The sequence below is a fragment of the Anas platyrhynchos genome, chromosome 4 (genome assembly GCF_047663525.1).
Source record: "Anas platyrhynchos isolate ZD024472 breed Pekin duck chromosome 4, IASCAAS_PekinDuck_T2T, whole genome shotgun sequence".
Taxonomy (NCBI): domain Eukaryota; kingdom Metazoa; phylum Chordata; class Aves; order Anseriformes; family Anatidae; genus Anas; species Anas platyrhynchos.
Genome location: NC_092590.1, coordinates 37,695,058 through 37,712,914, shown reverse-complemented (window position 1 = coordinate 37,712,914; position 17,857 = coordinate 37,695,058). Strand labels below are relative to the sequence as shown.

The 17,857-nt window shown below is 36.6% G+C and overlaps 1 protein-coding gene across 7 annotated transcripts in view; it reads right to left on the bottom strand.

The window, feature by feature from the left end:
• TTC29 (tetratricopeptide repeat domain 29) overlaps nucleotides 1-17,857 on the bottom strand; it is a 126,312-nt gene that overhangs the window by 40,235 nt on the left and 68,220 nt on the right. For 6 of the 7 annotated variants that reach the window (XR_011809078.1, XR_011809079.1, XM_072037405.1 and 3 more), the window contains 2 exons: nucleotides 14,501-14,624; nucleotides 9,998-10,229 (listed from right to left, as the gene is read on the bottom strand). Coding sequence is in view for 5 of the 7 variants with exons in the window: in XM_072037405.1 (XP_071893506.1) it covers nucleotides 9,998-10,229; nucleotides 14,501-14,624 (356 nt within the window). In the remaining 2 variants the exon portion in view is untranslated. Of the gene's footprint in view, nucleotides 1-9,997; nucleotides 10,230-14,500; nucleotides 14,625-17,857 lie in introns of those variants that run through there. The other variant, XM_072037408.1, reaches the window with a different exon arrangement.

The following is a 17,857-nucleotide window of genomic DNA, read 5'->3' as shown; positions in this document are numbered from 1 at the left end:
TGCAAAACAGAATACCCTAAAATCCATTTATTAGAATACCTTTAATCTGAACCTCCCTCTTACCTGAACCTAGGTTACATCCCCCAGCATGAATGCCACACTCAGCAACTCTCCCAATTATTTCAGTCCCTGCTTACCCAGAAGTTTTGATAGTGCATCTCAGATGAAAGGGAGGAATTCTGCTCTTAGTTACACTCGTGCAACCCCCAAAAATCAACAGGATCTTAAGGGCATAACAAAAACAATATTCAGCCCACAATTTTGGGTATATTTGCAGCATTTCCCTCTCTTTGCCATCAAGGTCCTCTCTCTTTGCATGTACATATAAATATATGCACATACATAAAATAAACATGCACATCTGCCTTCTAAACAGCTAATATAATTGCAGTACAATCATTAAAAACATAGTAAAGTATTTGAGAAAAAATATGTTGTTTTAAACTAAAATCGAATAGAATTTATACAGATAAAATTCCAAAGTTGTTGGCCTAAACAATCTTGCTCTTGGGATCACAGCTAACCTGCTGTGGTTATTACTAGCAGTTTTCATAGAATCATAGAATCATAGAATATCCTGAGTTGGAAGGGACCCTTAAGGATCATCAAGTCCAACTCTTGACACCGCACAGGTCTACCCAAAAGTTCAGACCATGTGACTAAGTGCACAGTCCAATCTCTTCTTAAATTCAGTCAGGCTCGGTGCAGTGACCACTTCCCTGGGGAGCCTGTTCCAGTGTGCAACCACTCTCTCTGTGAAGAACCCCTTCCTGATGTCCAGCCTAAACTTCCCCTGCCTCAGCTTAACTCCGTTCCCGCGGGTCCTGTCGCTGGTGTTAATGGAGAAAAGGTCTCCTGCCTCTCGACACCCCCTTACGAGGAAGTTGTAGACTGCGATGAGGTCTCCCCTCAGCCTCCTCTTCTCCAGGCTGAACAGGCCCAGTGCCCTCAGCCGTTCCTCGTACGTCTTCCCCTCCAGGCCTTTCACCATCTTCGTAGCCCTCCTCTTTAATACAGCAACAGAAGGGTTGCTGTCTCTCATGCAAACAGTGAGCTCTTTCAAGGTATGAAAGAGATAAGAATGCAAAACCAGTTATCCTCCAATATTTCAGTTGATTTCCTAATGCTCAAAACATTCAATGTTTAGTCTGAATTACATTTAGGCTGCAGCATAACTGTGCATACTTGAACAAATACCAAATATATATAATTTTCTTTATTATTATTCACAAAACTAAGCTAAAGGTACCAGTGCAGGTGAGCTCACTTCTGGGGAATGGCACACCTCAAGATGCTGTTCAGCAGACTGACATGCTCTGAAATCAAAGGGCTAGACTCCACATCACCCCCAAGTGACATTTTCCACTAGGAGAACAAAATAAGGAAAACAGGGGGCTGCAAGACATTATTCTCCCCTCCTGGTTTTGACCAATTATAACACTGATTTTCCTTGACAGTAACTATTGGGGCACCACCAAAAGCTCCTATTCCTCAGACTCCTTGGGTGCACAACATGAGCAGAGCAAGGTTACTATATGGCATATTCATCCACCATTTTTCAGGTTCGGTTTTATATCAGCAATGGGTTGAACGCACATTACTATCACTTAGGTGTCCAGGTGAGATGTGTAGGCACAACTGAATGTGTCTAAGCAGATCTCACTATGTTAGTATGAGTTGTGAAGGCCTATTTCATACTGCCTAGTAGTTATAAAAAAAGCCATGTTGAAGTATCACCTTTCATAGACATTATGCTTAGTTATGAATAAACATCAGGTTTAGACGTGAGAGGTGCTGGTCACTTGCAGTTCCCCTTTCAAAAACTGTTGCAGAAGATTAATTCCCCACAGGAGCTGACACCAGCTACGTTGTGTTTGACTAACATCCAAAGCAACTACATTTCAAAAACATGCCAGATTTTTTAGGAAAATTAATTGTACCACTGTAGCAGCCATGGAAAAATATGAAAAAGCACTGATTCAAAACAATTTTGAATTGGCCTCCCCTAATCAAATACTCCATCTGATACTTATTAATGTCAGTATTACAGAATAACAGCTAGATGGTCAAAATGATGTACTTAATTGACACTACAGAAAATGCTGTATAATTACTTGGCTCTGCAGCAAGACTTGTATGAACCCTTAAATGGGAGTATTCTGTATTACAGATAATATCGAATGCTTAACTGAGTGAGTAGAAACAAGTGCATGAGCCTGGGGGCACGGTCATCTACTTAAGCATGCATTTGGATCTTCAAGCTAATTAATCACCTAGTTGTATACTTAAACCTGGTCAAGCCATTTGCACAGGTGATTAAGATCTCTTTATAGGCTATTTTGATACTTCACAATTTTCTATTAACTAGTTTACCAAGATGCTCAATATGAAGTGCGATTCTTTCCAGGGTATTCTCTGATTATCACGTAATAAAAACACAGAGGATGAAGAACAGCACCAAAACTGCAAGTACTGACACACAACTCTTAAACAAACCTATTGATCGTACAAGCAGCACAAGAGAGATACCTAATAAGGTTCAGATTGAGATGCTAGCTACTGAGTATAGAGGTAGCTGATGTTCCTTAAGCACTAACTGCAAACACACATAAAATTAAGGCTCTGAATGAAGGTATGGAGCCAGAAAGAGAGAATAATTTGCAATATAGAATTGAAGAATGGGAGAGAGAACAAAAGATAAATAGGTCACAGAACTGACAGGGAAGGAGGAGAGACAAAAGGAAAAGAACTGTTTCAGAAAAATCACAAAATATTCCTAATGATTACCAGAAACAAAATAAAAAGAGGTGGATTTGTAGGCAAAAGAAATACGGTTTCATAAATACATTAATTGTGGAAGTATGACATTTCACTGTATTAAATGGATAGTCTGGATTTAAATGATTTACTTTTAGAGAGAGACAATCTTCAAGCCACAGTCTTAATGAAAAAAGCAATTTGTCACTTAAATATAAGAGGAACATAAAAGAATATTCCTAGGCAGGGGAAGGTATCTCAGAGAAAAAAGAGAAAAAAAATGCAGAAAAGAAAGCTGGTTTGGGAGTCCAAGAAGGAAGGTGTTTGATAGGCTGGCTGTGACTCCTGAGATGACCTAAGGGTTCTGTTACAGAAAATATGCACCGAGTACAGTTTCTTTGTCTTGGCTTTGATTTTCTGTGTCCAGAGATTGTTGGGGAGCTTTTGCTAGGGATGGTTTTACAGCAGAGAACTGTTTTCATGTTGGCCTGAGGTCAATGTTTCTCAGTTGGCACATTTGCAGATAGCATCAATAAAAGTTTTTTTATGAAGTCTAAATGACAACAACCCTTCTCAATATTAAGCAACAACAACAACACATAAAAGTCTGCTGTTTGGTACTTTCTGGAGATCCATTTTCCCTTTTGAGAACAAGAGAATAAGGTCACCAGAGACATCTCTGGTCACATGTGCTTCAAGCCTGTGATGACACATGTGGAGAAGCCCTGAGGCCACATCAAAGTGTGCTGACCAGTTATTCCTCCTTGGTCCTGCAATCAGCTGGGAATTGCCAAAGCACAGTACCTGCCACCTGTTCTGCTTTATGACTCTTCTCTTTGTCAGTGCATTTCTTATGCTCTGGATTGCAGGCAAACCTCAAGCTGCCAGGTAGGTATCTCCAAATCAAGGATTTCTCCAGAAGTGCTCTAATGTGGCTAGGCAAGTGCTGCCATTTCTTTTGTACCATTTAAGAGTCCTATGGGATCAGAGTAGAACTGAGCTCCTGCCATGAGATTTTTCACTCTTTAAACTGTTAAGGAACTCCAGTTTTGGTAGGAGTACTGACAGAGCAGTGCATGAAGCTACTAGTTCAGTGCATAAAGCTACACTAAAGGTTCTGACAATATACCTTAGTTTGAATGTTGCTTTCAACATTTTTTTTTCCACAAGAAAGAACAATTCACCTTGTTTAGGGAACCATTTTCTGCTGATCTAGAAAGCTTGCCTGAGAAAACACAGCTGGATGCCAGCAATGTTTAGCATAGGATGGCTCTAAAGCTAAATTGCAGGGTGCAATTTAGATATCTCCATAGAAAGTATCAGATGGCAGAAAAATCCAGATGAGAAACCCAGATTCTGATCTGGTTAAGATGTTCTTATGTAACTCCAGATGACAAGAACACTCATAATCACATGAGACAGAATGACAGTGAATTTTTTGAAGTTATAACACCAGACATGCAAAAACGTCAACTCTTAGCACAGACTACAAAGAAACTTCTCTGAGCACTGAAATGTTCTATGAACCCTCTTCTGAAATCCACAATATTGCCCATCCACAGATCTGACCTAGTCCAATCCTGTGTGGAAATTACTAATTATTTAAGGCCTAATTATTATTTAGAAAGAAATCATGGGACAAATAATAAAATGCATCCCTACAAAGCACAAAACCACTGAGTGTAAGCATCCCCCAGTATATTTTCTCAGACAAACTTCAATCATCAGCAGTAAACAGAACAAACTATTGCACTAAGGAAAACTAACATAGATGTTTAAAATGTGTTTTCAGATCTCTTCAGCTCTTCTCTTCACATCTGGTGCTTTCTGTAGTCCAAGCAATAACCACCCTCACTTTCTAAAACTATTGAAGCATATCACTAAGCTGAATCACTCAAATAAATGAAGAAATAAATTCAGATAAGATGCATGCACTATGTAAGCTTATTTTCCAAAACACATCTTCCTGAGCTGTTCTATATCATCATCATCTACATTTAAGCATGCTGTCTAAGGTATTTCAAATAGTTAATACTATCTATTTAGCAGACAGGTATGTAACAGTATACTTAAGTGTATTTTTTCCTGTTCAGAATTATCATTCTGTAATTCAAAACACTGAACTAAAGAAACCGCTCTTTCACATCTGTTGTTACTGGAATATGTTCAGGTAGTTCTTCCTACCTTTTTTGCCAGCCACCTATCTTGATAATTACTTAAGGTATTTTGTGTTAATATCAAGGACACAGCAGTACAAAAAAAGATTGAGATTTTTGATGATTAAAAAGGGAGATATGCTAAAATTCAGCAACTGATGAGCGTCAGATGTGACTAAGTAGCACTAAGAGTTTAGAAAATTGTAAGGAGAAAAAAATTGACAGAAGCATTTCTAAGCTGTTTTTGTTTTCCCCTGTTTTCCCAAATGTGTATATTTTGGCATTTCTAACCAGTGTTTTTCCAGAAGTGAGTAAACTATTCTATTTGATAAATTCCACAACGGTGTGCAGAAGCCATCCTCTGAATTCCAGCAGGGGACACTGATGTGTTTGAGCTACTTCTGAAAAAAGCTCACTGAGAACTGAGCCCTTATGCCTCTGGCACAGGGACAGCTTTGGAGTCTGCACTTGGTCACAGGCTTGCTTTCCATGATTTAAAATCATAGCTGTTATTTACCAAAGTGAACAAGTATAACTCTCTTCATTCGTGTTCATTTGTATTTTCTGAGAAAACACCATTTGTCATCATTTTTGGTCACATTAACAATGTACTCCGAACAATTAAATGAACTCTCAATTTCTCTAACTTTGTTGACAAAAATCATAAGCACGTGGAACTTGAAGGAGAGCCCACTGAGGAGCCTAGTTCCAGGCCTATGCAGAGCAAACAGAGCAGGCTGAGAGGACAGAGCGAGCAGGCCGCCAGGAGGCACGGGCACATTCACCACATTCAAAATAAGGGTCTGAAGCATTCCCATCTTCTGCGTGGCAGTGAAGGGGAAAAGAATCATGATTTGGTCTGTTTAAAGTCAGTCTAGCTATTCCGTCACTGACAGTGTGCACTTTTAATTATTGTTCCTCAACAAGCTTGTTACATAACCCACTGATATGCTATCAAGTGGAAAGGTTACAAGAGCACTGACTGCGGGTTAATTCAGTCACCACATAAGCTTATATGTTCACCCTCTGTACAAGCTAACTACAAAACAGAACTTACAAACAAATAAATGGGCCAAATAATATAACAAAAATGCAAAGAGCAACTTTGAGAGAGTGCAGGCATGTGCCCAATTCTGGTAGTCCTACCTCAGTACAGTGATATGCCAGAATCCATGACAGAGCTTCAGATACAGAATACGAAGGGAAAGGAAGCTTAACACAAGCCTCTACTTTTCTACTGACATCAAGAACTATTTTAAGGATGTACATCTGTGTAAGGTATGAAGCTTTGTAGTTTTGATCAGTATGCCATATCTCTCCTTCTCCCCCAAATGTTGTCATATCAACAAACCTGCTACCACCGATAAACGTTTACTGGACAGACAAAATATGATTTATAATAAACACTACTTTAGCAAATCAAAACCAATATTCACTAGGAAACAGGCATTTTGGGTACAATGCCTTAGCATAACAGCTATTAGAATGCATTTGAGGTAACTGGCATCATTTATTAATGTGTGGAAGCCCGGATTTGCAATGTTAGAGGTATTTCTGGAATTAGCGTACTTCACAAAGATGAGACAGTAAAAAAGCAGTTTATCACATTAGGAAGCACACTGTTCTAACATTGGGCAATATTATCAAAATGGCACATAAATTATGTGTTTGTGGTAAGTTATAGTAGAGAAATGTTAATGGAATGTGTTTAGTGTAATTTTCGATCTCACACCTCCCTTCTAATTTTACCATTCTTTAGGGATAATCCTTTTATTAATGAATGATAAAATCACACACAAACTTCCATCTAAAATTCATCTGGCAAGATCTCTTTTCACCATATTAAGTTAGCTACATCTTTTTCAGGAAAATAACTATGGAGCATCTAAATGAACTTTTAAGAATATGAATTGATAAGATGAGAATTTGACTTTTTATACAACAAAAAGGACCCACTCGTATTATGTAATGTACCATTCCTTAGCTCCGTAAGAGGGAGATGGAGAAAGAATATCAAGGGATCACATGTATGGGAGTAAGGTTAAAAACTCATTGTATTGCATTTTCCAAGCTATAGTTTTAGCTGGTGCATGCATTTTAAATCACATGGAAGGCTGCTCAGGTGTGGAATGCTAGAAATAGTCCAGATCATGCTGAAAAATGAAAGCGTTAATGGTACAAGATAATTCTATTGATCACAAGACTGCAACTTATGGTATAGGTAAGACAAACACTTAAGCAGCGTTAAGTGCTACTATAAAACAAACCAAAAAAAAAACAACCACAAAACAACCAACAAACCAAAACACACACAAAACTCATAGTAAAATGGGTTAAGTTTGCAAAGTTGCAAAATTGTCCAAAGTCAATAAATATAAATTGCGGTCAAAAGCACATAACATTTCTCAAGAAAACAACTGAAGATTTTTCAGAATGAGGAAAACAAAATATTTTAACTTGAACTCTGCTCTTAAAAATGTCTAGATGATTTCAGGCGCCCAAAGCCTTTTGCAGAGGCAAAGCACTACCAGATGCAATAACCTGGACCAAGAGTTGCCAGACTCACAAAAACATAATTCTTGAGGAGCATTTCATTTAATTAATATCCAAAATTCAATCCAAAATTTTCCTGCCTTCAGATTCTTTATTCTTCTCCCTTTTAGAAGATGACAAATCAGGAGATTATCTATTGAAAGACCTGTGAAGTATTTTCTCCACAGAAAATATTTCCTTTTTTAGGCTTTAAGGTGGAATCATGAGAATTTTTCCCTCCTGATATTGTTGATAATTATTTTTGTATACTTTTGACAAAACACAAAAAGATCAATAAAGTCTTATTTGTTCTTACAGTGGCATCTCACTATGGCATAAATAACTCTCTTGTAAGTGAAGTCAGGTGACTGAGTCAAAACACAGCAGACAGAAATACATTCTCCTGTGCATTTATCAACACTGTTTTCTGATAATCTCATCCCTTTTCCATGACAACTTCAGTCAAAACATCCATTTTATTAATAAATGTTGAGGTAAATTGAGTAATTAATGGTTCTTCCTGCTTGGTTATTGAAATGATTGATTTAGAAAATAAGCCTTGGTTGAAAGACATAAGGTATCTAGCAGTACTTGAATTTAAATGTTATTGTTCCTCCATCAGCCTTAGTATTTCTTTTGCTTAAGACTACAGAAACTACTCTTATTTTTTGTCACAGAAAAATTATCCAGTCAGGACAGAAATGAAAACTTATTACTTTCCTTCTTCATTTCATTAAATTCCCCTGCGGATTAAGAACTACCATTGTATCTTGTCTTCAGCTATTTTACCCTCAAAAAGACTGAGAAAAATCTAGCAGATTATCGATGTTGAGCTATTTGAAAGAGCTAGAAATACCATTCTATTATCATAGTAGGAATTTCCAAAGTGATGAGTTCATCACAGGATGCACAGACATTCTGCTGGAAGATAGGATAAAGGCTGTACCTGAAACTCAGAGCTGGTAGATCTTAATCTTGAATTGGTGCCAGGTCATGTTTTGCCAGACAAAGATATTAAAAATGTAGTGCCAGTACTAACTAGAGATTTGGCACACAAAACATGAAGAATGTTACAGATTGTGCTGACAGTGTGACACTATGTTTTCCTGGATGTAATCTGGGTATCATGAGAGTAAGCTTGGAGCACTAATGAGAAAAATGATATTGAACTGGAAGAGCTGCTAAATATGCAGTAGCCACAGGGTTCCTGGAGTTTACTGGAACTAAAATGAAAACTGTAATACCATAAGTAACAGAGGGTAAACTAGGCAGAAATGCTAAAGGAAGAGACTCTCAGCAGGCAAAACTTGTTTCTGCTACCATGCTTGCCAGGACATAAAGGGTTTTTCTAATCAAACTCTTTTTATCCCTGATGTCCTGTTAAAGAGGAGCAAGAAACTTGAGATTAAAGGAGCACATACCATTTCACGATATAAATGAATACCACAACTAACTGGAGAAAGCAATGTGTAAAAGGCTGAATGGAAAACCTTGTTAGGTGCAAGAAGTAACGTACATGTTAACAAAGATCATCCTAACTATCTCTTCAGGGCTCCTGTTTTTTTACTGTTTACCATTGTCGATTTTCATTGGTCTCGTATTTATTGCACCTACAGCTTATGAACCCCATGTGGAACATGTAAAGTTGCTTGACATTGGATTCTTTGGCCATCTCTGATAGTATTCTTGGCATCTTCACTACATTCTGCACTAACGGTCTAGAAACTTACTATGCCTTGCAGGAGACATGAGCCCAGTTAATTTTGCCAGCCAGCAAAGTCTGTTCACGAGAATGCTGGATATCCACTTGTTCAGGAGAAAAAAAAAAATCATAAATATTTATGATTTTTAATCATAATATATAGTCAATATATAGTCATTCAAAAAGAAATGCATTAAGAAAGAACTGCCCTGTTACCATCATGGGAACTCTAAACAGTTTTTATCTCTTCAGCATGCCAAAAAGAAAGAAAAATTTTACCAATGCCAAGAAGTCTACTCCACACAAAATTTTCCTCCCTCCTGTAGTTAAAACTAGGGAATTGGAGAAATCACAAGAGTTACTTCCCCTTTCCCCAATGTTATTCACATATAAGGATGCCAAAAATAAAACAGGATGTTCTTCTGAATTCATTGCTATGTCTGCTATGTTAAGCAGAAATTACCTCTTACTTCAAAAAACAGAGAAATTGTTTCTGGATGTACTTGAAGAGCTGACTGCAAAGTAAGATTTTTTTTTTTCTAAGTTTAAAATTATGATATTTGACTGAACTAACATATCACTGTTTGCCCAGAACTGTGATGTTTTAGAAAACAGTACTGAAAAGAAGTTATCATCCCCAGAAACTGTTTCTCCCTGATATATTGTATTTAAACCTATTTAATTCTGTCTTTAAAATAAGCACACAAAGGAGTAAATCTAACCTCCATTCAGTACAAGGGTAATCCAATAAGGTTAAACCCAGGAAATAATTTAATAAAACTCTACAAGAAAAATGACTTAACCATTGAGAACAATACAGCACTAATGTGTTTCATAACCAATGTCTTACCGACTGTGAGAGGGTCAGTGCACATGTCACTTCTGTTCTCCTTCCATGCCAGCAGGTACTTGAGGCTGACGGGATCTTCTGCTTCTATATAGCTGTTAAACGCCACCATCAGTTTATGAGTCTTCGCAATGCCACAGTAAGTCTTTGTTTCCCCCTCTAAGGGCAAATTATTTAAAATGCTTGCTGCCTCAAAAGCTTTAGTGAAATATTCAAAAGCTTTATTGTAGTTCCCCTAGCAAAGAAGAGGGAAGAAAAAAAAAAAAGGAAAGAAATAAAAGAATTGTAAAAACTGCTTGCAGTCACTTGTATTTACCTTGATGTTAAAACCTGCTCTCCTCACACCTGAGATGTCGCAGCTGAGAGGCCAGCCCACAGAATGACTCATGGCATGGTATTAACCAAATCACTCTCCCTTGGTGTTTCCTAACCTCTAAAATGCAGAAAGCAATACTCATATCTTTTTCAGGAACTAAATTGTTTTTAGCTGTCTGTGTAGTATTTTGATCACGCAAATCACTTTATCAATGCTAAGTATTAACACTGATTTCAGTCAGACCTTTTATCAATTTTCACTGTTGTTTCATGAACAACCCTGTGGGAGGAAAGGTCCTAATTTACTACTGTGATACTAAATTTTAGAAAAGAAATCTTAAAAATGAAGAAATAAAACCAAAAAGATGATAATGAAATGAAGCACTGAGAAGAACAGAAATCAAAACTTACAGATTTATGAGAATGGTAGTATGCCAAAAGATAGGGATATTCCTGATCAAACAAAAAGAGAAACAATAGGAGAAATTTGTCAACCATTCCTAAATAGAAAACCCAAAGAGTTTATCTCTTTATCTGCAGCCTACAGAAATCTAGCATTCATGTGTCCAGTAATGGTTGAAAGCATTTTGAGTTGGTATCACATGAGGTAGCATGCAGAAACTTTCTGCTCTAGTATTAGTATTGTCTAAGGTTTAAGTATTATACAGAAGGGATCAGATGACAATTTTGGCAATATACTCTAACAAGCTAAAAATAAAGGCTTTTGCAATGCTTTGACGAATTTCAAAGGGACCTAATAACACTACCTGTGTGATTATGTGATAGCAAATGAAATTAATTCTTTAGAAAAAGATAGGTAACTTGTGCTGTCTGAGCTATTAATAACTTTTACTGGATTCTCACTAACTCAGGCTCAAGAAGAAGGCCTTCAAATAACATGGGCAGCTCTGCAGTGGCTGCCCCTAAATGCAAAAGAGATCTAAAATTTAGTAAGGTCAAACAAAATATTAGCACTCATCAAAAATACAGTGGAGAAAACTAGGATAAACTCTTTATATAAATAAACAGCATATTAATAAAACTGGACAAAGTAAATACAGGCCAAACAACAAATATAAAAGAGGAATAGATGTAAAATTGCTACCAGATGTAACAGAGGAATAGGAATGAATTGAATGTGACTGAAAAGCGGGAAAATTAAAAATAATTCCAGATAGCTCTCTCCCCTTAATAGATTATTTGTGGAGAAAATCCTGATCACAAGCTTCCAAAGTGGAAAGTTAAATGCTCTTGTGGCCAAACAAACAAACAAACAACAACAACAAAAAAAAAACAGTCAACAAACAAGACAAGGGGAAAATAACATCTTGGGAGCATGGCATTATGTAACTGTTCATCCTTTACCTTATTCTGAAGGAATCAGTTCTGGCTATTGTCAGAGCTAGAAAAATTTCTATGGCTATTCAGACTAATTATAGCTGGCCCTCTCCATGGAAGATGCCTCCTAGCTCTCCAGTTTATGAGGAATTCTGCTGCCCTGATGGTGCAAACTCCTGAATGAAAAGTGTTTTCAGAGCTGTCTTATCCTTTAATTCTCAGCTTGATCAGCTTGATTTAGAAAAATTAAAACTCCCTTCTGCACAGAGTAAAGAGGACAGGAACACAGACTCCACTTTGATACCTGTTGCTCTTGATACCACTATTGGGGATCAAAATTTGTATGACTGCTAAAGGGTGTCTGAATTTAAAAAAAAAAAAAAAAAAAAAAGGAAAAGGATAAGGATAAGAGAAATTCAGATTCTGTTTTAATACATCAGGAGAGCAAGATCAGGCATATGAGGACTCAGCAATGAATAAAGAACAATAAGCAGTAGGGTAATAATCAGAAAGGAGAAACATCTACCTACTGTACTCATGAAAACTATAATAGGTTCAGTGATACAATTAGTGAGAGGAATGCAGCAAATCAGACTAGGAAACTCAAGAAAAGTGAAATGCGAAATGACAATGTCATACTATCTCCATCAGAGTTTATGCATATTAAGTAAGGAACCTGTTTAAACGGGGAGAAATCAGAGATACTAATGTATAATATAAAAACAGGCATTTAAAAAATGAAACATACTGGTAAACAATCACGACTAAAAAGCAGGAACTTAGTGTACAGCATTAAGGAAAGACAATGATGGTGACGGAATGGTGAGATGACAGAACTATAAAAAAAATAGCAACAGCATGGACAGAGCAAGGTGAATTTGGTCAAAGCCACTTTGGGGAGGATAGTAAGTTATATCCCTGGTTTACTAAAGGTCCCCAAGGATAGATCTGGATATAAATAGAGATATCTGTAATTTGATGATACAAATTGTATCACCAGGTGAAGTAACAGAGTGGAATAAAAATACCCTAATAATAGCTTAACTTAGATAATACTGGCTATGACAGCTGACACCAACCAGGCAGTGATCCACGAGAAAAAATGTTAATTAAGACTCAGTATTAGTAAACATTGCTGACCTTGCAGAAAAAAAGTAGTATAGAAAATTGAGAACTGTAAAACTTTTTGTGAAATCTTTTTGTCTATTTAAATTCTATATTTTACATAGGTTCCTAAGTCTAAGTCACTATATATTTTTTCCCTTCTATTCCCCTAACCCAGTTCAAGGCAGCAAATTCTTAACTGAGAAAAACAATTTAGGGAACAACCCCAAAGAGGTTAATTATTAAAAATCAATTCTCATATAAATGATTATTAGCAATGGTGTCAACAAGCAGTGAAATATAAAAGTAGTTAAACAGAATTTTGTTATTTGTTTTTCAAATTTGGGGTAGAATATTTAAGTACAGTGTCACACCACCCTCTACTTCAAAGAAAGTTTCAGGTCAATTTAAAGTTATTTTAGCAAGTTCTCAGAATTTCAAACTTAGTTTTCAATGGAGATTCTGCATTTATGCTAAGAACTTAAGCAAACAGAAATCTCCAGCCTAACTTGGAGAATACGGAGTAAGACTTTTTTCAACTGCTTGTGCAAAGGGTCAGTAACTTCAGTAACTTCAGTCAGTGAGAGTTCTGCGTGAGAACAATCCTGAAAATAAAAAGACATTTGCGGGTAGTGTAAAAGCAAAGGGGCAAGTAGCCTGACATATTACACATAGAAAAGAAAACCTGTTAAAAATTGGGCAAAAGTTAGTACTTAAAAGCTAGAAAATGTGAGATTTACAGTTGCTGCCTGTTTGCCTTCATACATACACACTGAAAACAGCACTTTGCCAGTAACATGAAAGGTCCAGTTCTCAAATGTCCAGCATGATTTAGAAAGGGTATTTCTTTTTTTTTTTTCTTCATAGTGAAAGCGTTTCCTAATTTCAACATTGTCCAGCCTGTAGAGCAACTCCTATCTATTACCAATTTTATCTAAATAATTTCATGTAGCAATTCAACTCTAAATCTTTCACTTCTGCACCTGTATTTTTAACTCTTTTGACTACAAAAGCCAAGTGCAAGTTCTGTGTCTTTGGAGGCTGAGTGAACGGGGAGGCCACTACCCAGGCAGGCTGCCAACAGAACTGCTGCTTCTGCAGGGCCCACCCAAGAAAGACAGTTCAGAGACTGGCATGTGGCTCAGAAAGAAGCACCTCAAAAAACCTTAGGAACCACAATAAAGGGAATTTTTTAGTTGTCCCTACCCTACCTTAGCATTATCTGAATTAAATAAGCCAAATCAAAGCTGTCAAGCTAGATGGAGGTAAAAAGAACAGAAATCCCTTTTACTACTGACACAGATCTTTGCCAAAATATTTGCTTCTGGCACCTATTTCATAAATTTGGCTGAGAGAACGTAAAGAGGCAACCAAGCTAAGATTAAAAACTCCATATTCATTTGCAGTAATAGTATAAATTCATTTTTTAAAAAGGATCATTTTCAATGTATCATATACACTGAAATAATTGATCCACGATTTTCACAACACTGAACGTTTCTTATGATCTGAACTTGGAATTTTCATTCACCCATTCTAGAATGATATCCCATGTATTAAATATGTTGTGAAATTTTCACCCTACCCAAAAACTTAAGGCGCGTTTTTAGTCACACATTATTTTCTCCTTTGGTAACTCTTGTAAGATACAATATCTCGATCAAACTCTGCTGGTCACCTCATATGCAAATGCAGATTTTTATGAGTTAAACTCAATTGTTTGACATCGTTACTACAGCCGGTACTTACTCTTTCATTGTAAATGTTCCCAAGCAATACACATGCATCCACCAGGCTTTGGCTTAGATGCACATCCTCAGCAACCTTCATAAACTCTTCCAAGGACGTAAGAGTTTCAGCCACTTTTCCTTGACTAAAGCAGAGGACAAGGAACAAAATTATTTATTCACTCAGATGGCTTCTCCAAAGACTGCAGATCTATCCCCCTGTTCCAAATTAACTCTGCTTTGTGATGGCTCATCTGCTTTATGGTGAAATACGGATTGTAGTCTCAATATGGGTGTCTAGACCCTACCTGTACTGAAACCAATTACTGAAACCTGTACTGATTCCACATGGAATATCTGAGGGCAGAAACTCCTTTGAGAGAAACAGAAGTTTTCTTCAGAAAATTGTGCCATTTTTAAGGGCAAGAATGAAAATGTAGGTGATGATTTTACAGGGTTTTTGGAGTTTCCATTATTTTAATACTTTCTTCTACTGAACAGCTGATGACATTTTCAGTACAACTGGACCTCACATCCTGAAACTGGACCTCACATCCTGAGAACGGTAGGAAGTAGGAGTGCTAGCCTGCCATTAAGACTTTTTGTGCTCCTATCATTTAGAGGTGCCATTTCTTGCTCTAGAACCCTGGTGGTACAGCAGCAGCACCATACAGTGCTGTCTCTTAATTCTGGGCTGACAGCCTTCTCTCAGGTGTAATGCTGCACTTTGGCTGGGTGGATCAAAGGTTGCTGGAGTCACACAGGGCAACCTATAAACTGTGGATTGCAGGTGTCACCTCCAAATCCCAGAGAGATCAGAGCAACCCAAGGTCACAGCTGAATCCAAGTTGAAAATTGGCTAATGTACTTTGACAATAACATTTGCAGATTTCCCTTTTTTTTTTAATAAAGCCGCGCACACTAACAATATAAGATCTCTGCCGTATGGTTACAAGATATAAGATAGACATCTGGGTTTGCCTTGTAAGTAAGGTACTACGCTCTTTTTCCCTTTAAGGCTGAAGTGTTACTGCAGCTGACCTCAATATTAGCCATGAACTTGAGTCACTAATGGAGGAGTGCAGCATGCTAAATGTCAAGCCACCAAGCCAGACAGAAAATACAGTCTCTTAATTAAGAAACTCACAGAAACAAAAGTTTCTGTAAGTGATAAAGAACTGTGATTTATTTTCTATTTTAAAACACCTTCAGGTTATATTCCTGCAGCAAATGACTGTCTGGGTTTTATTTATATTTTGAATTTTATTATTAACTACGTTAATGATATGTGTTTTCAAAATCTGGCAGAAGTCTGCAATTCCCTGTCTTATGAAACAGAGTAATTATAATAATATGACAGAGCCTTCCATTGCACAGGAAACACAGTAAAGCATCACTGCAAATTTACAATATTGCAGTGATTATGTGACTGAAGTGAGCTAGACTGCTACAAAAGGATGCTAAAACACTGGAAACTAACATGTTTGAAGTATTCATGAATATGCTACTATAAAGCTTAGTTGTCAACCAGCAGAGCTGGATTTAATAAAATTTCCTAACTTATGTATTTAATATGAAAATATTAAACATACTTTACTGTAAACATTTACCAAATGTCAAAAAAAAAAATCTAAATTTTAAAATTAGAAACATATTTTTTTCAAATCTTTTTTTTTTTTTTTTTTTTTTTTCCCTAAGAAGAGAAAATCAAATGTTTCCCCACAGAAATCCAGCATATGATTTATATAAGTTAAAGGACAAGGTTAAAGTGTTAGACAAATATTAATTCCAGTTTTTCTAGTTTTCTATATGCAGTGCACAGGTGCAACTTGAAGAGCATATTATATGGTATAATCATTAAATCCATTCAACCAGACCTTTGAGAGTTAAAAACATATATTCTGAGGAAAAGGACTCCTCGGTCCAAGGAATGAGAATGAAACAGTGCAGAATATTTGTGTATCAAGGTGATTCCAGTTTCCAATTGGGAAAACAGGACTGTTAACACCCACATCCCCTGACAACTGTCCAATTATGTATATCACACTTGGCCTACTGTTTGCAGTAGAAGTAATCAATAAAGGATGTGGTTGAGTGAACATAGATTTTGGTTGAACCAATGCATGAAAACTTAATCATTTACTCAGAGTGCAGAAATCAAATAGAGCAGGGATGAAACAGCCACTGAGGGGTTTGTTGATTGTGCCACCAAGTTTGTGGGCTAGAGGCTGAAAGTAATAAAGCAAATGGAATCAGTGACAGGAGAAAATGTAAAAAGGTTTTCTTAATTTCATGAATTAATAGAAATGTTTTCATGTATTTTTGGTCACTTTTTATATTTCACATAAAAGCTTATGTTCCATGTGTAGAAAATATAAAAATTGCTAGGGCATATAATGTCTTTCAGGCAAACAGAAATCAATTTGACACGTATCGGAAAGATGTTTCTCAAAGCTAGAACTTTGCTTACACCAACTAGCAGTCACTTGGTACACTTCAACAAGCTTTTGAAGGAAGTATTTTTAAAAGAAGTACTGCTTGAGATATTTAAAGTATGCTAGAAGAATTACTGAAACACTTTATCCTGCACAAGACCTGATAACATGATAAACAGGTCTTTCCTACTCAAATAACTAATATTTTATAGTTCCTTCCAAAATCTACATGTTATTTTATACAGCCATATACTTTCTATCTCCTTAGACATCACCTTTCTAAATGCATAAAATGCAATTTCCTATAGATATAGCCATTCATGATCCCACAGAACAGTTATGATGACTTCAGCAGAAGAGATTACATATCTACAGCAACTCATTTTCCAGTTTCATGCTAAAATGCCCTATGAGATTTTTACCCCTATTAGACTTTTATGAAAATATGCACCTTTTATAGGATTGCTCATGTGATTGAATTGGATGTATAAATCATTTGTCCACAAGAAGTCATTACCATGGTGGACACTGGCAGAATAAGTCAAGAACATGATGCTATTATGTCAGATTTTTCCCTGGAAAATGACATGCCTAAATGCACATGATAAAGATTTTCAGTTTGCCATGGTCTGTGGAAACATCTGCAGCAAAGATTTCAAAAAAAAATCCAAAGACATAGACAATTTCTGAGCCATCAGGGAGGGCTCAGCCACTTTTCTCCAACATGTTCCAGTCATCTCTTCTTAGATCAGGTAAAAAAAAAAAAAAAAAAGTAAAAAGTGATCTAGCTGAGTCTGGAGACTGTGTCACCAACAGTAATTATTCATGCATTCATCCAATATTTTCTAAACTTTCCAGAAATTGACTCATTTGCTATATATCAGACAAGTAAATATCCAAAAGTTTAGTAAGGTAAACAGAAACTTGTATATTTAACTAATAAT